Raw genomic sequence first — 21,887 nt, forward strand, 5'->3', positions numbered from 1 at the left:
TTTCCCATGCTGTCTCTGTAAGTGTCTGATCTCCTAGTTTTCGGTTTACCCTTCCTGCACCTTTTGCACAATAGACAGACAGATGTGTATTTTCCTGTGTCCCCTTCTTTTTTACATGAAGGGTAGCATACTATTGATACCCTTTAGTACCTTGCTTTTTTCATTTAACAGTATATCATGGGAATCACTCCAGTCAGTTCATAGAGCTGTTCCTTATTTCTAACAGTTGCATAATGCTCCATTGTGTGGATATATTATAATTTATTCATATTATGTTTGGGCACTGTATTTGTTTCCTATTAGTATGACAAATTATCAAGACACAAAATAATCTTACAGTTCTGGAAGCCAAAAGTTTGAAATGGGTCTCACTGGAAGAAAATCAAGCTATCAGCAGAGCTGCATTCCTTCTGGAAGGCTTAAGGGAGAATGCCTTTCCTTGCATTTTGTAGTTTCTAGAGGCTGCCCAAGTTCCTCGGCTCATGTTGCCTTCCTCTCCCTTTAAGCCAGAAGTGTAGCATCTTTCTTTCTAACTCTGACTCTCTTGCCTCCATCTTTCACCAGTGACACTTGCAATTACATTGGGCCAATCTGGATAATTCAGGATAATCTCCCCATCTCAAATTCCTTAATTAATTGCATCTGCATAGTCCCTTTTTGCCAGGTAAGGTAATATATTCATGGATTCTGAGCATTAGGACATGGACTTCTTTTGGGGAGAGGCATTGTTCTGCCTACCAGAAGTACTTAGATTATTTCCAATATTTTGCTGTTATAAACAGTGCTTCAGTGAATGATCTTGTGCTTTTACATTTTTATTGTGTTGGAGGTATACTGTCAGACTAGAGTTCCAAAAGTGGGATGACTGGGTCAAAGGCAGGCGCCTTATACTTTTGTTAGGCATTGCCACTTAAGTATTTTCCTTCAGAAGGGTTGTACCAATTTGAGAATACCTATTTTCCCAGAGTCTCTGCACCAGAATGTGTAGTCTTGCTTTTTAATTTTTGCCAATCTGATAGGCAAGAAATGGTACCTCAGTCTTGTTTTAACTTGCGTTTCTTTAATTATGAGTAAACTTGAACATTTTCTCACATTTGAGGGCCATTTGTGTCTTGTTTTTGTGAATTATCTGTTCATGGGTTTTTGTCCCTTATCTCTCGAGTCTTTATACATTAGCAATATTGGTCTCTTGTTTGTGGAATATATTGCAAATATTTTCCCCCAGATTGTCATTTATCTTTGACTTTATCAGGGGGTTTTTATGCCGTGAAAAACATTTAAAAATTTTCATGTACTCAAATGAATAATCCTTTATTGCCTCTGCATTTTGAGTCTTTATTTTGAAAGCCTTTTCCTATATTAAAGTTGAAGAGGCAGTCACCCATGTTTCCCTATGGTATTTGTACAGCTTTATATATTTTTAAAAACATTTAGATCCCCAATCTATTCAGATTAACTTTGGAACCTACTTAGGAAGGATTAATTTTACTTTAAACCAACAAATGATTAAATATTATTAGAAGGAAATTACTTGATTCCTTGAGTTAGCTGGTCTTTATTATCAAGTTATTAAAGGAATGTGTGTGTGTGTTTAATCCGAGTCGTGTCTGACTCTTTTGAGACCCTGTGGACTGTAGCCCACCAGGCTGCTCTGTTCATGGGATTTCCCAGGCAAGAATACTTGGGTGGGTTGCCATTTCCTTCTCCATGGGATCTCCCCAACCCAGGGATTGAACCAACATCTCCTGCATTGTAGGCAGATTCTTTACCACCTGAGCTACCAGGAAAGTCCTTATTAAAGCAATAAAAACCTGAATATAAACTACAAACTAGTAACAGATTATCTGGAACCAAAATAAAATAATAAATGAGAAAAAAATGAAAAATTGTTAGTTCTGTTAATCTAAATTTCCCTTTGAAAAAGCACATATCTGCTGCTAAGTAAAAAATTAATATTGAAAGACCATATTAAAGTATAGAAAAAACTGCTTTGGGAATTATGGTTATGAAAAAGTATTCATAATTATTTATACTTGCATTAGTGAGATTTTACAGCAAACATTATTTAACTGCTTAGAGCTAATTAAAAAGAAAATCTGTACCTTTCACAGTAAGTATGCTGAAAATCAACAGGAGGTATAAGAAGTACACAAAAGTCTTTTTAAATTTATTTCATATTATTATGAGATTTTAATTGTTCAAACCAGCTACTTCTTATTATTAAGTAGGTGGAAGGAGAAAAATAAATACTATTCATCAACCTGGGCTGCCCAGGTGGCTCAGTGGTAAAGAATATGTCTGCCCAGCAGGAGACACGGGTTCAATCCCTGGGTTGGGAAGATCCCATGGAGAAGGAAATGGCAATGCACTCCAATATTCTTGCCTGGGAAATCCCATGGACATAGGAGCATGGTGGGCTACAGCCCATGGGGTTGCAGAAGAGTTGGACACAACTTAATGACTAAAAAACAACAGCAGCAACCATTCATCAACCCCGCCCCAACTTCTGTCAACCAAGAGGGAAAATGAAAATGGCAGAGTGAAGTCTCTTTATTGTAACACTGCAAATAATTTTTCACATCCATTAACTATTTTAATAAAGAAATATATCACTAATACTAGTAACTAATTTTTACTGAGTGCATACTAAATGCCAGCCACTATTCTGAGAATTTTATGTATTCTCATATTTTATTTCATGATAACTTAGTAAGGAGGTCCGATTATTATTCCCATTTTATAGATGAGGAACCTGAAGCACAGAGAGGTTAAGTAGCTTGCCTAGAGTCACGCTGTCAGTATACAGTGGAGCCAAGATTCAAACCAGCATTTGCTCTTTTACATAACTAACTGTAGCATTTGCACAATGTTCAGCCTTTTTAAGTCTCATTTTGATTAAACCCTAGTTCCCCAGAACTGTTGTTGTAAGAGATTTGCTGCCTTTCCACCCTTTGGCTCTCACAGTACAGATGTCAGATTTCCAAGAAATCAGTTCAGTTCTGCCCAGGCCAGGCCAGCTTCTCACCTCTGTGCATTTTTGCAGCCAAGGAGGTTGGCCTAGGATTGCCCAGTTGAGGAGAACATGCCCAAAACCTTTAGCATGCTAGCAGTGTGTAAGGGGAAGGTACATCCAAATTACTTGAGGCTTTCCAGCCAACCTTTCTTTCCTTTTGAATTTCAGTTCAAATTTTATACTCTCCCTTTGAATTTCAGTTCAAATTTTAATACCGAACCTAGTTAAGTCACCAGCTTCAGTGTGTCTTGGCTAGCTAAAAAAATTAAGGACAGCTGAGATGGACAAAGCACAAAAATCAGTGCACATACCAGGACACCTGTGAGGCTACCTGCTTCGTTTCATGGTTTGACAGTTAAGGGCCAAACTTACTCTTGCTTCAAAGCCACAGACCCTACCTTTGATTCTGGAGGACAGTCTCAAAAATCTGTGCCACTGATGACAGGTGATGCATGGAAGGCAGAGCTCAATCAACACCAGTTTCTCACTGCTTCTCACCAACGCCTCTAAGAACTGGTGAACATGACATCACCTTTGTTTCCTACATGTGACAAACTACTGTGGAGTTTTCTAACACAAAACCAAAGTATGCTATACTCATGAGAAATATGATGATGTAGATAAAATTGGTATTGCAGTAGGTTATGACTTCCTTCTATTATCTTACACAATCCCCCCACCACCACCCCCAACAATGTTTTAGGACATCTTGGCTATTTCCTATTATACCCTAAGTAAATAAATGTCATCAACTGCAATTTTGTAACAAAATCAATATCATATTGCTTTATCCAAAGTTTACTCAAACCAATGATTTTAGGTAAACTTAATGATCTTTACATACACAGAAACATTTAACCATCAGAGACAAATTTTAACATCTTTCGTGGCCAACATCTGTTCAGCAATTATTTTTCAGGCTATTAGGATATGCTAGATATCCTTCTATTGCTGTTCTTAGAAAATCTTGCTACTTTGATATTTAGGGTAGGGAGACTTAATAGCGCAAAAGAACAAATGTCCCTTTATTACAATTTTCTGACAGTTGAGCATTATGTTAGTCAATAGATTTTTTTTTAAGTAATTTTATATTTTGAAGACATCTAAAAATTCCTCTCCCAAAATATTCCCACTTGACATGAGATGTGGAAAGCATCACAGTAGATTCAATTGGCTTTATCATCCTTTGTTTTCTACACCCTGGGCTTGCCTTTTTACAAATATCACCTCTAAGTCTCACAATAACCTTGCAAGGAAGTTGTTACTGGCTGCATTTTACAGGCTGAAGAAACTGTGGTATAGGGTCTCATGCTTGAGATCGGGTAACTAGTAACCAAAGGAGGCTGATCATCTGGATCTCTCTGGATCCAAAGACACAGACTCCAACTTGATTGGTGAATTATGTAATACCACAGAGACTAAGCACTGTAGAGGAAGGGTGGGAATGATGTAATGAATTCACTGTGCTCTCAGAGCCCATGGGATAGAGGCCAGGCAGGAAGGCTCTCCAAACTCCACAGCCTGCCTCTTTGACCCTCTCTGCCTGAGCCCACTCTATCTGGCCTCTCTCGTGGTCTTTCAGACCCTGAAACTGGTCTAACATCAGGCTGCCTTAATTCTGTCAACATGTCAGGTCTTTCCCTGGCAATCCATGGTTTTATAGGATAATTTTACATGGAGAAAGGCAAGCAAAATATAAACAAGGACTTAACTAGGTAGAGTGAGCAAATGCTGGAATTCTAAATAAAAAACCCTCCTAGCCTGATTTAAATGAAGGCTGGCACCAGAGTTTCAGAACCTTCTAGACAGCTTGCATCAGTCCCCCGCATTTCCACAATGATTATCTGAACCAAAAGATTCCTTCTTAGTGCTAGTGGCCATACTACACCACCCTTCCTGGTTGTTTACATTTCAGACCCCTGGAAAGTTCACCCTAGCTCCTTTCTCTTCCTTGAAATTTCTCCTTGGCATCTCGGTTTTCCAGATGTACATTCTGGCTGGGAGTTTTCCACGGGCTCCATCCCTCAAGGAAGGTCATTCCTACTCACTATGAAGCTGTTTTCTCCACTTCATCTTCCTAATGGCTTGAGGTTACCTAGGAGAATGCCATCTTATCCTGCGATGTGTGCCAGGATCCCTTTGCTCCAAGAGCCAGAAGCAAACTCCTCTCACCTCCTGTTGATACTTTCTCCCTGGGCTCATTTGGAGTCACTCATTAATTTTATATCTTTTTCAGAGAGCTCCCAGAGAGCAGCTCATCTGCAAAGCACGGATGATGGGCGCATCTAGCGCTAAGCAATCAGAGTTCTCCTCAATCAGTGTACCCTCTCACCCACCTCTCCATGTTCTCTTTGATGACTCATAAGTCAGATATTGTCAGAGGAAATTGAAAGTCTTCCTGAAGTCTTTTAATCACCCCCTCAAAGCACAGAATGAGAAAGAAAACTACCCAACTGACAGCTAGGAGCAGACTTGGCACTCTGAGCTAGTCCCTGGTATTCTCCTGTGGAACATAAGCAGTTTCACAGATCACCGCCATCAGAAAAGACCGCTCTGTAATTATGTTAGCAAACAGACAAAGATGTGAACATTGTCTAAACTGCAGAATGACTGAGCATCCTCAACCCTGACTAGTATGAGTGCTGCTGCATCTTTACTATTTACCATTTAGATCTGCTTGATTTTTTTTTCACCTTCTAGATAAGAAGGCTTAAGATCTCCAATCATGGGAAGTACTACAACTTTCTGGCAGTACCCAGTTCAAATGATCTTTGAACCTCCCCCAAATCACTTGGCATAAGTCTATATGGTATAAATGTTTTTCTAATACCTTCTCACTGAGACTCCTCACAGTTCCCACAGTATGTGTCTTCTTCACTGCAGCAGGCCCATGAAACTTTTTTTAACTAGAGGCATGTTCCTGGTAGTCTTTAGCTGGAGGACACTGATATCATTATGATAATATGATAAGTATCTACTGTTTATTTAGCACTTACTATGTGCCTTAGCATTGTTCTAAACTTTTGTGTATATTAATACCTATAAGATGCTTTTGAACTGTGGTGTTGGAGAAGACTCATAAGAGTCCCTTGGACAGCAAGGAGATCCAACCAGTCCATCCTAAAGGAAATCAGTCCTGAATATTCTTTAGAAGGACTTATACTAAAGCTGAAACTCCAATACTTTGGCCACCTGATGCGAAGATCTGACTCATTGGAAAAGACCCTGATGCTGAGAAAGATTGAAGGTGGGAGAAGGAGGGGACGGCAGAGGATGAGATGGCTGGATGGCATCACTGACTCAATGGACATGAGTCTTAGTAAACTCCGGGAGTTGGTGATGGACAGGGAGGCCTGGCGTGCAGCAGTCCATGGGGTCGCAAAGAGTCAGACATGGTTGAGCGACTGAACTGAACTTAACCGAATCTTTGTTACACATCATGAAATAAGCATGATAATCCCATTTTGTTGATGAGGAGACTGAAGCACAGGGAGGCTGAATACATGGTATTCCTGTTTCCCTGAAGAAGGACATTCCCTTTAAGTCTTTAAGCTACAGAACAGGCCAATAAAACACTTCATTTCTCTATAATCTCTAGGACTGAAAGCTAGGCTATTTCCCTAGGAAAAGATCCTTTACTCTTGCCCATTTTAAGCCAAAATATCAAGAGCTGGAGGGAAAGAGTAAAAGAGTGAGCTTGTTGCTGAAGAACATTTACTTTCTTCACTGTAAAACACGATCTCTTGACAAGAACAATGATCTGATTTACACAGGTTTTATGATATTCTTCATGTAGCCTATGATATTTGAACATTTACTATGTGACAGGCATAGTTTCAGATGTTTACTAGTAAATATAATTAATCTCTCAGTCTTCATCACACTCAGTTTCTCAGCAACTCTTGACACAGTTGATCACTGATCACTCCTTGAAGCACATTCTTCAGTTCCTTTCTGGAAAAGCACTTCTTGGTTCTCGTCCTATTTCCCTGACCACACCAGCTTAGATCCCTTTGCCTCCTCTTCTCCCTGACTCCTGTACATTCCTGGAGTGGCCCTGGTTCAGATCACACTTGTCCTCTCTTCTGCATCTACACCCACTTCCTAGGGGAGCTTGTCTAGTCTCATAATTTCAAACACCAGCTATATAACTGATGACTTTTTCTATTGCTAGCCCAGACTTTGGCTATAGCTACAGACTGACTACTTGACACAGCCACCTGTATACTCACAAGCATCTCAAACTGACATATGCAAACCCCAGTTCCTCATTCTGACCCCATTCTCATCCACCAAATCTACTTCTCCTACAGGCTTCTCCATCTCCATAAGTGGCACCAGTATGCTGTGCTCAGGCTACAAACCTGAGATCACTTCTTACTCTTCCCCTTCTCTCACATCCTTTTATTCAGTCCGTCAGAAAACAATTTTTAGTTCTAAATTCCAAACATTTCCACAATCCAACCACTTTCTATCTCCACTGCTATCGCTCTACTCCAGCCCCCCATCTTTTGCTTGGATTAGTGCTACAGCCTCCCAATGGCTTTTGCAGTTTTTACCCTGCTCCCTTACAACCGCTTATTTTCTTCTGAAGTATATCATAGACACAGTAAAGTGTACAGATCTTGTGTATAGAGGTCAATAAATTTATAAATACATTTATGCCTATATAATTACCATCCAGATCAATATAACATTTGCAACCTAGGAGGCTTCCTCCTGCCTCTCCCACTGTTAAAAGCAGCCACTATCTAGATCTCTGCCTCCATAGATTAATTTTGCCATTTTTAATGCTTCATATATATGGGATCATCCCCTGGAGTAGGGCATGGCAACCTATTCTAGTATTCTTGCCTGGAGAATCCCATGGAAGGAAGATCCTGGGGGGCTACAATCCATAGGGTTGCAAAGAGTCGGATGAGACTGAAGCAACCTAGCATGCAAGCATGCATATATAGAATCATACAGTGTGTATTTTTTTTTTTAAGTTCACGTCTGTAAGGTTTATCCAGTGTTACTTGTAGCAGTAATTCATTCTTTTCCCATGGTTTTTAGTATTCCATTATATTAATATATCATAATTTATGTATCCATCCTACTATTAATGGATATTTAAGATTGATTCATTTGTATCTATTATGAGCATTGCTGCTACGAGTGGTAAAAATATGTGCTCATGCCTTTTAGGTACATGATATTCTTAAAAGTCAGACTGCTCTGTTAAAATGTTAAACTACACTTCTGGCTCAGAGCTCTCCAGTAGCTTCCCATCTTCCTTAGAATTTTTACTAAAATTCCAGCAAAGGCCTACAAGACCTACACTGTACTCAAATATGGTCTACTTTCTAAAAACATCAACATAGGATCTGATTAGAAATACAGAATCATGTGTCCTTCTTTGTCCTACTGAATCAGAATCTGCTTTTAACACATCCCCAGATGATTCACATGCATGTTGGAGCTTGAGAGGCACTGCCCTGGGTGATCTATCTCTTGCAGTCACCTCTCTGACTGCAACTTCTATCACTTCCCCCCTTGGTCATTCCATTCTGGCCACACTTAGCTATTCCTTAGACACCCCAGACAGGCTCCTCATTGAGAGGTGGTGTGAGCAGGACCTAGTCAACAGTTTCTTTTCCTGACCCAGTTGTAGGCTTATCATGTGACCTTAATTTCCTAGTATGGTATCTAACTTCTTTATACTCATTAAGAATGAACCCAGACTATAATTGTAAGTGAAGGACATGGGAAGACTAAGATTAAGTAGTGGTGATGGGGATAAGGAAAGAAACAGATGTCAAGAGAAAAATACATATATAGTCAAGGACACCCCCCACACACACATATGATAGGCTGAAATATTTTTCCATGTCAGAATAAATAGCTGCATAGGAATAATTATGATGATGATACAAATAACAGAAAAAATCAACCAGTTTTCATTAAGTCGTCACTTGACCTGAAAGTGGAATTGACAGATCAAGGGGCAGGTGTATTTTAAATTTTAATGTTATTGTTTAGTCGCTAAGTCATGTCCAACTCTTTTGTGACCCCATAGGCTGTAGCTAGCCAGGCTCCTCTGTCCATGGGATTTCCTAGACAAGAATACTAGAGTGAGTTGCCTTTTCCTTCTCCAGGGGATCTTCCTGACCCAGAGACTGAACCCATGTCTGCTGCTTGGCAACTGGATTCTTTACCACTGAGCTACCTGGGAAGTCTAAATTTTAATAGATGTTTCTGAATTCAGCCATGGGGCTGTATTATTTCTACATGCTATTCTCATTAAAAATGTAGTCCTCATGACAACCCAGTGAGGTAGTTACTATTATTTTCTATATTTTATAGATGAAGAAACTGAGCTACAGAGAAATGAAGTGATTTGCCCAAGGACACAGTGTTATAAGTGAGGCATTAGTACTCACTTGCAGGCAGTCTGATTGCAGGACTCACACACATTCTTAACCCTTTCATCATGCTCCTTCGTGCAACCATCACCACCATCCTTCTTTTTCCATCTTCCCAACTGAAATTCTGTACTCATCAAACACTATCTCTCCACTTCCTCTCTCCCCAACCCCTAGCAATCATCATTCTACTTTCCGTCTCTATGAATTTGACTCCTGGAGGTACCTCATATTACTGAAATTATATAATATTTGCTATTTTGTGTCTGGCTCATTTCAACTGGCACAATGTCCTTGAGTTTCTTCCATGTTGGAGCATGGTTTAGAATTTTCTCCTTTTTAAAGTTAAATAATATTTCATGTATATGTCTTGTTTTGTTTATTCATTCATCTGTTGGTGGCCTTTTGGGTTACTCCCACTTTTTGGTTATTGTGAATAATACTGCAATGAACTTGGGTGTGTAAGTGTTTATTCAAGTCCCTGCTTCCATTGCTTTTGGGTATACACCCAGAAGTGGAATTGCTGGATAAAATGATAATTCTGTGTTTAATTTTTTTAAGGAATTGCCATACCATTTTCTGTGGCAGCTGCACCATTTTACATTCCCATCAGCAATGTACAAAGGTTCCAGCCTTTTTCCACATCTTTGCCCCATGCCAATGCTTGTTTTCTGTTGTTGTTGTTCTTCATAGTAGCCATCCTAATAGGAGTGAGGTAGTGAATTTTTTGTTTTTCATGTATAAAATCTGTTAATTTTTTCCTTCATGTTTCTTGTTTTCCTTGGAAAGGTCTTTGACTTCCTAAGGATACACAAGCAGTCTCCAAATTTTCCTTATAATACATTTATCACTTCATTTGGTACGTTTGGGGCTTTGATTCACTTGGAATTCATTTTCTATTTAAGACAAGGAGTGCTAACTGTCCTCCTATAGACTGAGAGTCAGTGATGCCAGTGTCATTCTTGACAGTTTATGCCTTTCCCTTTCTACCATTCTGTATTTCCTGTGACTCCTCTGCCCCCAGACCCATGACCAATACTGAACCACTATTGTTTTTAATATTTCCTATCCTTGCTTGCTAATCAGTACTATCAAATTAGACTTTAGTATTTTATCACAAGAAAGTGAGTATGAATTAACGGTACATAATAAAAAATGTACCTCTTGTGAAAATAAAATATTCAGAAGGATTATAAAAGAAAATCTTATGGCTGTTATCATTCGTCTTATACACTGAGGTGCTCCAATGTTGGATACATATATATTTACAATTGTTGTCTTCTTGGATTGATCCCTTGATCATTATGTAGTGTCCTTCTTTGTCTCTTGTAATAGCCTGTAAAGTCTGGTTTTGTCTGATATAGTATTACTACCGCAGCTTTCTTTTGATTTCCATTTGCATGGAATACCTCTTTCCATTCTCTCACTTTCAGTGTGTGATTGTTTTAAGTTGTTGGTCTTTTAATTCCAAATGCATTTCCAATATCCTGCATTTGGACTTTCTTCTTCTCACAATTTTTCACTTTGATATCATATTTGTGTGTGGATTATTTCCTGCTTTTACTTTATGTTTATCTCTGTGTATGCACTCAGTTGATCGGTCATGTCCTACTCTTTGTGACCCCATGGACTGTAGCCCTCCAGGCTCCTTTGCCCATGGTATTTTCCAGGCAAGAATTCTCAATGGAGTGCCATTTCCTACTCCAGGGCATCTTACCGACCCAGGGTTTAACCCACCTCTCTTGTGTCTCCTGAATTGGCAGGTGGATTCTTTACCACTAGCGCCACCTGGGAAGCCCCAGGTTTATCTTTACTGGTGAGCTCTCCCATTCATAAGTTTCTTGTTTTTAGTTGTTTTTGATTAGGTTGTTTGCTTTTTGATATTAAGGTACATGAGCTATTTGTATATTTTAGAGATTAATCCCTGTCAGTCACATCGTTTGCAAATATTTTCTCCCATTCAGTGGGTTGTCTTTTCATTTTGTTTATGGTTTTCCTCTAGAGAAGTTCTTTTAGCATTTACTGTAAATGCTGGCTTGGTAGTGTTGAATTTTCTTTGCTTTGTCTATAAAGCTTTTGATTTCTCTGTTGAATCTGAATGAAAGCCTTGCTGGGTAGAATATTCTGGGTAAAGTATCCTTGGTTGCAGGTTTTTCCCTTTCTTCACCTTAAATATCTCATGTTATTTCATGCTGGCCTGCAGAGTTTCTGCTGAAAAATCATCTGGTAATCTCATGGGGGTTCCCTTGTATGTTATTTGTTGTTTTTCTCTTTTGGATTTTAATATTTTCTCTTTGTTTATAATTTTTTCAATTTAATTAATATGTGTCTCAGAAATATGGATCAATAGAACAGGAGAGAAAGTCCATAAATGAACTGGCGCACCTATGGTCAATTAATGTACAACACAGGAGACAAGAATATACAATGGAGAAAAGACAGACTCTTCAATAAGTAGTGCTTGGAAAACTGGACAGCTACATATAAAAGAATGAAATTAGAACATTCTCTAACACCATACACAAAAATAAACTCAAAATGTAAGACCGATACTATAAAACTCTTAAAGGAAAATGTAGCCAGAACATTCTTTGACATAAATTACAGCAATATCTTTTTTGACTTGATCCACCTCCTACAGCAATGAATATTAAAAACAAAAATAAACAATGGGACCTAAGTAAACCTAAAAACTTCTGCACAGCAAAGGAAACCATAAATAAAATGAAAAGACAACCCACTGAATGGGAGAAAATATTTGCAAACGATGTGACTGACAGGGACTAATCTCTAAAATATACAAATAGCTCATGTACCTTAATATAAAAAAGCAAACAACCTAATCAAAAAATGGATAGAAGAGCTAAACAGACGTTTCTCCTAAGAAAACATACAGATAGACAAAAATGCAAATCAAAATAACATTTGTGAGATATATCACCTCACACCAGTCAGAATGACCATCATCAAAAAGTCTACAAGATATAAATGCTGGGGAGGGTGTAGAGAAAAGAGAACCCTCCTACATTGGTGGTAGCACTGTAAATTGGTATAGCCACTATGGGAATAATATGAAAGTTCCTTAAAAAACTAAAAATAGAACTATCATATGATCCAGGAATCCCACTCATGGGCATATAACTATCCAGAGAAAACCATAATTCAAAAAGATACATTCATCCTAATGTACATTGCAGCACTATTTATTAACAAAAGCCAAGACATGGAAGCAACCTAAATATCCAGTGATAGAGGAATGGATAAAGATGTGGTACTATATATAATGGAATATTACTTATCCACACTAAAGAATGAAATAATGCCATTCACAGCAACATGGATGGACATAGAGAAGTAAGTCACACAGAGAAAAACAAATATCATGATGTCAATTATATGTGGGATCTAAAAAAAAAAAATGAGGCAACTTCATTTACAAAACAGAAACAGAACCAAAGACTAAGAAAATAAACATATGGTTACCACAGGGGAAAGTAGGGGAGAGGAATAAATTAGTAGTTTAAGATTACCCTACATACACTACTATATATAAAACAGATAATCAACAAGGACCTATTCTATAGTACAGGAAACTTAATAGTCTGTAATAATCTAAATGGGAAAAGAATCTGATAAAGAATGTGTGTGTATATATACATATATATAACTGAATCACTTTGAATCATTTTGCTGTACATCTGAAACTAATACAACACTGTAAATCAACTATAAAATTTTTTAAAGAAATAACTAAAAAAATTTATGTTTACAAAAATCCTGTGTGAAAATGCTTATAGCACAAAAAAATCTTATAACATTAAACTCTAGTTACACTTATGTTTGTTTCTCACTTTGACCTTTCTCTCCCTATCTGTAGCTATTCAGTTTAGGTTTTTACTTAGCATTGTCTTTGAAAAGAAACGACTGCTCACTAGAGGAATTCAGTTCAATCGCTCAGTCATGTCCAACTCTTTGTGACCCCATGAATCACAGCACGCCAGGCCTCCCTATCCATCACCAACTCCCGGGGTCTACTCAAACTCATGTCCATCAAGTCGGTGATGCCATCCAGCCATCTCATCCTCTGTTATCCCCTTCTCCTCCTGCCCCCAATCCCTCCCAGCATCAGGGTCTTTTCCAATGAGTCAACTCTTCACATCAGGTGGCCAAAGTACTGGAGTTTCAGCTTCAGCATCAGCCCTTCCAATGAATATCCAGGACTGATCTCCTAGGATGGACCTGTTGGATCTCCTTGCAGTCCAAGGGACTCTCAAGAGTCTTCTCCAACACCACAGTTCAAAAGCAGCAAATCTAAGATTTATTGGTCATAACTGGGTCAGGCTCATTTTTCTGTAGAACTCTTAGATCCATACAAATTAGAACAGGAAAACATGCAAAAATAATATCTTTTTCAATTTCATGAATTAACCATTATTTTCTTGTAATAGTGAAATATTTTATTTTTAAATTGCATGTGTACACAAATATCAGAGGTATCTTTTCCCAGAAATGGGATATTTGGGATATTTGAAATATCCCATGGGATATTTCCCAGAAATGGATAACTAAATAATGAATTCTTCCTACAATCTGCTTTTGTTTTCATTTTAAAATCAAGTTAAAGAATCTATTTCTAATTTAAATGCTTGTCTAAAATTTCAATTAGAATTGGAAATGATTGCACCATGAATTCTTCCCATTAACAATTTTTATACACTAGATTAACCTTCCAATGTTAACTGGATTCTGATTTTAGCTGCTGTAAAATGTATTTTTTTTCTTAATGAGAGAATCTCCAGATTAACAGCCATCTAAGCTGAGCTCCCAAAATACTTTGCAAAACTGATAAGCTAACATTTGAGCATTGTTTTAAAGTAAAACAGATCAGCTCAACCCACCCTTTTAACAAAAAATTTTCTGTGGTAAATAAGGTCTAATACTCAAGGAGGGTGATGTGAGTATTAGGGATAGGAATGCTTGAAGAGAAATTGGAAAAATTTAAAGAGAAAAAAGCAGTTATCTTCCTCACTTCCTGACACTGCAAGGAAAATTTTCATGGTGTGTTTTAGTAATAAAATAGAAAATGTATGGAATATAAAGCTTAAAAGTAATTATTTATGATAAGGAATATATAAGTAATCATGGTTATCTGAATACCAGACCACCTTACCTGCCTCCTGAGAAATCTGTATGCAGGTCAAGAAGCAACAATTAGAACCAGACACAGAACAACAGACTGGTTCCAAATCGGGAAAGGAGTACGTCAAGGCTGTATATTGTCACCCTACTTATTTAACTTATATGCAGAATACATCATGCGACATGCTGGGCTAGATGAAGCACAAGCTGGAATCAAGATTGCTGGGAGAAATATCATCAACCTCAGATATGCAGATGACACCACACATGGCAGAAAGCAAACAACTAAAGAGCCTCTTGATGAAAGTGAAAGAGGAGAGTGAAAAAGTTGGCTTAAAACTTAACATTCAGAAAACCAAGATCATGGCATCTGGCCCCATCACTTCATGGCAAATAGATGGCAAAACATTGAAAACAGTGAGAAATTTTATTTTCTTGGGCTCCAAAATCACTGCAGATGATGACTGCAGCCATGAAATTAAAAGACTCTTGCTCCTTGAAAGAAAAGCTATGACCAACCTAGACAGCATATTAAAAAGCAGAGACATTACTTTGCCAACAAAGGTCCATCTAGTCAAAGCTATGGTTTTTCCAGTACTCATGTATGGATGCGAGAGTTGAACTATAAAAAAAGCTGAGCACCAAAGAATTGATGCTTTTGAACTGTGGTGTTGGAGAAGACTCTTGAGAGCCCCTTGGACTGCAAGGAGATCCAACCAGTCCATCCTAAAGGAGATCAGTCCTGGATGTTCATTGGAAGGACTGATGCTGAAACTCCAAAACTTTGGCCACCTGATGCAAAGAGTTGACTCACTGGAAAAGACCCTGATGCTGGGAGGGATTGGGGGCAGGAGGAGAAGGGGATGATAGAGGATGAGATGGCTGGACGGCATCGCCGACTTGATGGTCATGAGTTTGAGTAAGCTCTGGGAGTTGGTGATGGACAGGGAAGCCTGGCGAGCTGCTGTCCGTGGGGTTGCAAAGTGTTGGACACAACTGAGCGACTGAACTGAACTGATATAAATAATGCCAAACCATTTTTTTTCTTCCCTCTTTGATAAATACAAAAATGGAATATGTTATTATAGAATTATTTATAATTATAAATTATATAATATATAAATAATATAAATTTTAAGAAAGAAAGTGCACTGGAAAAGCAGATTGCTAACTCTGTGCTCAGATTCAAATATGTGTAACCATACTTTTGTCTTTTCTTTTGTTCAGCTGGAAAGGCAGCTAATAATGCAGAATGAAATGAGAGAAAGACAAATGGCTATGCAGATTGCTTGGTCTCGGGAATTCCTCAAATATTTTGGAACTTTTTTTGGCATTACAGCCGTCTCTTTAACAGCTGGGTATGTTTGCTATTTATTTTAAAATTTTCTTCCATTTCTTTTTGTCTTTGCCATGATCATATTATTAAGTTGGCCAAATAGGACTTTGACCTAAATAGTACACATATATGTCAACAAAGTAACTCTTATAGGTTAGTGCTTGGGGGTAATTCTGTAGAATAAGGATAGTAATAGTTAATTCTGCCTTTAGTTTTTTAGATTTCTCCTGTACCTTTCTCCATTTTACAATATTAGTAAGGGAGAAGATTGACTTTACACAAAGCTAGAAGGTCTCTACAAATTCATCTCCACAATCCCTAAGGGATAAACATCAATACTTACATATTTTTAAAATGAATAATCTGAGCCTCAACATCAAATAAAGGTGAACAAATCATAGGCCCATACACCCTACCAGAGAACTGCAGAATCTGAGGAATTATGAATAAGGAAATCCAATCTCCATGGAGAATTACGTACCTTCTGAAATGTAGGATATTCTTCCAAAAAGCGGGTAACTTTTTTTTTTTTTCATTGAGTACAGAGATATGTATTTGCAGGTTTTTCTTTTATATTAATTCTTTTTTGTTCTTGAATCAGAGCAATTAAAGGGAAGAAGCCCGTCCTCATCTTTCCTATGGTTCCATTAGGCTTTGTCCTTGCCTATCAGTATGACATGGGCTATGGAACCCTTATACACAGAATGAAAGGTAAGTCTTTGATAAACCAGAGTCTCAATTTCTGATTCATTTTTCAGTTCAAGGATCCAGGCCTCCCAACTCTCCCTGAGCTACCATTGACCAGTATTTCCGCTCCCTCTTACACCGCAATATGCTGAAGTCACCTCAAACAGCTCACAAGAGCCAACTGTTAAGTGTTTAGGAATTTTGTAAGCTGTTTGTTAAATATAGTTATTATTAAAAATTAAATGATATAAACTAACACAACATTGTAAATCAACTATACTGAAATTTAAAAAAATTAAAGTATATAAACTTACAATTCAATAAATTACAGAAAATAAATAGTTTGCATTATATATGGAACATTAATACATACTCAGAGCTTATCAGTCTCTAATTTTACTATTATCTATACTCTTAAGTTATGTATATATCTTCAAGTTATATATATCTACTGTATCTGTATGGTGGAAATGCAGATACAATATATAGATACAATAAAATACAGATGCAACTCTGACTTCCATGACATCCCACTGGCATGTCAGTTTAAAGTTGGTCATGGTGGGAGTATTTACACCATGGAAATCTGCAAATCCCAAATTAAGGCTTGACTTCCTATTTTGTTGATTGTTTAGATCAGGGGTTGATAAACTGTGGTCAACAGGCTGGCCACCTATTTTTGAAAATAAAGTTTTATTGGAACACAGACGTGCCCATTCATTCCTACTTTTCCATTTCCATGTCAGAGACGACTCACTGAAACAGATATCAAAGTGCCCACAAGCCTAAAATGTTTCCTATCTGGCCTTTTAAGAAAGTTTGCCAACCCATGGTCTAGACTTAAAAAAAAATGATGAAGAAAATGTTAATAATGTATATTAGTCTTAAAAGTATACTGTAAAAAGCCATCATATTGTGAATAACATTAAAAAATTTAGGAAGTGTTCTAATATTTTAAAACTATTATCTGATTCAACAAAGTTCACAGCATTCTCAAACAAGTAAGTTCCAACATTTGTCCTTGTTTCAGTTTTGTCCTACTTATTAACATAAATAAAAACAGCAACCATCATTCATGTTGAATTATACTCTCTCATCAACTGTTATAGGTGAGCTATGGGTAAAAGAGTTCAGCAAAAATCAATAAAAACATTCTTTAAGGATCAATTTGCTATAAGGAATTCATGATAAAGAGTATTATACGTGTTATTATTTATAAATTATGTGCTACACATATTTCATATAAGCAAAATTTATAATAAGCAAAGTACATAATAAGCTTATACATATTTTTTGTTGTTTTGGGAAGCTTGTTGTTAAATATTCACCAGTACCGTGCTGCTTTCACACTGAACTCTGGCTCTCACTGCCCTAGAAAATAGCACTGCTGACACAGATGCCATTCCTGACCCAGAAAGACCCCAGGATATCCATATCTTTGATTCCCACCACCACATACCACTCATGATGATAACTATTTCCCTACTCCTGATGCCTTCAGCCCAGAGCACACTGGAAACAGAGTTTCCCAAGCCTTCATTTTTGACATCCTGTCTCTCCTGAGCCATAGGCTCATGACTATCCCTGAGGCTCTATAGGGACTGATATGGTATGGGAAAGGAGAAGGTGCAGATTCCTCTATTGGTATTGGAAGTAGGGAGTAAAACATTTCATTCACAGACTTAGGGAGATAGAGGGATTATATGTTCTTTAAAATTCCCATTTGACAGAGACAATAGTTGCAAAAGAAACAACTGATAAAGGATTAATCTCCAAAATATATAAGCAGCTCATGCAGCTCAATACCAGAAAGACAAACAACCCAAACAAAAACTGGTAGGAAGACCTAAATAGACATTTATCCAAAGGAGACATACAGATGGCCAACAAACTCATGAAAAGATGCTCAACAATGCTCATTATTAGAGAAATGAAAATCAAAACTACAATGAAGTATCACCTCACACCAGTCAGAATGGCCATCATCAAAAAATCTACAAACAATAAATGCTGGAAAGGGTGTGGAGAAAAGGGGACCCTCTTGCTCTGTTGGTGGGAATGTAAATTGATACAACCAGTATGGAGAACAGTATGGAGATTCCTTAAAAAAAAAAACCAAACTAGGAATAAAACTACCATATGACCCAGCAATCCCACCACTGGGCATATAACCCTGAGAAAACCATAACTGAAAAAGACACATGGACCCCAATGTTCATTGCAGCACTATTTACATTAGCTGGACATGGAAGCAACCTAGACATACATCAACAGATTAATGGGTAAAGAAGTTGTGGTACATATACAATGCAATACTCCTCAGCCATAAAAAGGAACACATTTGAGGCAGTTCTAGTGAGGTGGATGAACCTAGAGTCCGCTATACAGACTGAAGTCAGTCAGAAAGAAAAACAAGTGTCATATATTAATGCATATATATGGAATCTAGAAAAATGATACTAATGAACCTATTTGCAGGTCAGGAATAGAGATACAGACATAGGGAACAGACTCTGGACATGGTAGGGGAAGAAGAGAGTGGGATGTACTGAGAGTAGCACTGAAACATATACATTACCATATGTAAATGAGATAACTAATGAGAAGTTGTTGTATAACACAGGGAGCTAAATGTGGTACTCTGTGTCAACCTAGAGGGGTGAGATGAGGTGGAGGGTTGAGAGGGGAGGTTCAAGAGGGAGAGAACACGTACACTAATGACTGATTCATGTTGCTCTATGGCAGAACCCAAAACAAAATTGTAAAGTAGTTATCCTCCAATTAAAAATAAATTAAAAAAAAATCCCCATTTGAAAACAGAAGTACATTTTTCACAAAGATACTAGGTTAAAATGTCTTCTGGGGTCAGACGTTATTGGTATCACATTTCAGTATATAGCGGGCTAAACAGTGTCTTGTGGGTTGCCTAGAAATTTATAGCATATATCACTGTGGAAAATGTATTCTGAGTTTTAAAACACTGATCTACAAATTAACTTTTGGAGTACAATTCTATTTTAAGCTGAAAACTAACTGTACAAATTGATTTACTTATGTTAAAATTCATTTCAGTAACCTGTTCAGTTTCATGTTACTCATCTGCTTAAGAATTCTTTAGTCTGAGCTCAACTGTGTCTCATTGTTTATATGCACATTAGAATTCTCAGTGCCGCATACAAATTAATATGTAGTATTAAGAAATCTCAACTGTTATATAGCATTCACTTGACGATATTACTAATGAAGGGCAAATTTATTTTCTAGGAACATTTTGCTTATGTATTTTGGAAATACTTTTATTACAGGCCCATTAGAATCTATAGAGTATAAAAGTTTAACTTCCAAGTTATGTTGTGGAAATGGAAATTTCTTGTTTAAAAAAAAAATTTAGAACCCACTAAGGAATTTACCATTTAAAAAAATATAGAGACTATAACATATAGCCCTGTTAACTAGTGATCACTCCAAGATACACACTTCCTGTTTAATTGAATTTATTATCAGCCATTCTGTTAACACATACTAAGAAACTGTCATGTGGAAGGTACTCTCACATGGAAACATCTAGTCTGTCATCAATAGCCTGCAAAATTACATACAATTTTATTATTATTTTTATTTACTATTTAAGACTGGGGGGGGGTAAAAAACATGTTTGCTGATAGTTGGAATGCTGTGATAATTTACAAATTGTAGCCTGCCCTGTTGGGTTTGGAATATAAATTAATTGTGTGTTAAAAGAGGAATACTTAAAGAAAACAATTGCCTTTATTCTCAAGGAAAGTATGTGGAATGTCAACAATATATACTTTTTCAAATATTACTAATTAGTCTTAAAGAATAAAAGTTGGCAAAAGTCACCGGGCCCAAGATATTACGAGCTATTATTTAAAAGAGGACTTGTTTATAAAAATGTGTATATATATATATATGCGTGTGTGCATTTATTTGGGATATTTATAAGTAGTTTCAAGTCAAAGATTAGCTTTCTTGAAAAATTAGAGATTTAGGTAAACTTTATTTTTCCTCATGTCACTTATAAGAAGGGGCAGTAAGAAGAACTAATAGGTGATTTCTCTGCCCTAATCCCCTCCTGACACAACTCAAACTCATCATCCTGACTTTCCTGCAAGGAACAAGCAGTGTTACTTGGTATTGTTTCTCTTCTATATTTAAAAATGCTGTCCTCTGCCAGATAAAGTCTCTGGAATCTGATGTATCTTACGTATCTGATGTATCTTATGTATTCATTATTGTATTTCCTTTGGGAGGTCAGTTCTCCCGGGGACAGTAGGTAAGATATTTAACAGTGAGATCTGGGGGCATGGCTCCATACAGTGTTACAGCGTGTCACTGGAATACAGCAAGTAGGTCTTCTCACAAAATGCTGATTACCCCTTTGTGACCTTGTACATTTCTGTACTTTATTTAAGGTGAAGCTGAGAACATACTGGAAACAGAAAAGAGTAAGTTGCAGCTGCCAAAAGGAATGATCACTTTTGAAAGCCTTGAAAAAGCAAGAAGGGAACAGAGTAAATTTTTCATAGACAAATGAAATCATGTTTACCCCATCAAATCTCAAAAAAACAGAATTGTTGACTTGAATCATGACCTTTATAATTTTTTAAATGCTTGTGATTTTGATATAATGGATTTCATTTTAAAATAGTAATCACGATGAATTTTGTTAAACTATTTTAAAATAAAATTTATACCATTCAACACAAACTCATGGAAGTACTCTAAATAACTTTAAGATTTCCTATATATGTATTTGTATCACAAACATCTGAATGTAACATTATAAAATATATTGTTCTGAATTTCTGAAAGCAAAAATTTCTGCTGCTCTCATTTCTCTGTCACACACACTTTCACCATCACATTAATCTCCCACAGATACTACTTTTATTTGGATTTTTAAATTGTGTCCTATCTCCACATGATAGAAAAATACTAATATTAATGATTAACATGTATATTGCACTTGCTATGGCCATACACTCTCTGTTTTGCATAAATTCTTGTAATCATCCCAGCAACCTCACCAGGCAGGCATCATTTCATAGATGTGAAAACTAAGGAATAAAAAAACTGAATTACTTACTCAGGATTATTCACAGACAGAACTGAGACATAACCTTAGATGGTTTGGCTCCCGTGTCTACACTCTAAAAGATCTTGAAAAACTTCTGCCTTAATGCATTCTGGACATGCAAAGAGAGTTGTGAAAGACAAAAGGTAAAAACATTCAAATAATGACTCAGGGTATAGTTGCTAGAGAGGCGGGAAGAAGGCAAGGTTAATT

General features: G+C 37.1%; 1 protein-coding gene across 3 annotated transcripts in view; it reads left to right on the plus strand.

Moving 5' to 3' along the window:
- Positions 1–21,418, plus strand: part of PLGRKT (plasminogen receptor with a C-terminal lysine) — a 48,512-nt gene extending 27,094 nt beyond the window's left edge. For all 3 annotated transcript variants that reach the window (XM_043891219.1, XM_043891220.1, XM_043891221.1), the window contains 3 exons: positions 15,784–15,914; positions 16,494–16,603; positions 21,013–21,418. In XM_043891219.1, coding sequence (XP_043747154.1) covers positions 15,784–15,914; positions 16,494–16,603; positions 21,013–21,134 — 363 coding nt within the window. In that variant the 3' untranslated portion in view covers positions 21,135–21,418. The remainder of the gene's footprint in view (positions 1–15,783; positions 15,915–16,493; positions 16,604–21,012) is intronic.
- Positions 21,419–21,887: the final 469 nt, after the last annotated feature.

The sequence above is a fragment of the Cervus elaphus genome, chromosome 29 (genome assembly GCF_910594005.1).
Source record: "Cervus elaphus chromosome 29, mCerEla1.1, whole genome shotgun sequence".
Classification (NCBI taxonomy): domain Eukaryota; kingdom Metazoa; phylum Chordata; class Mammalia; order Artiodactyla; family Cervidae; genus Cervus; species Cervus elaphus.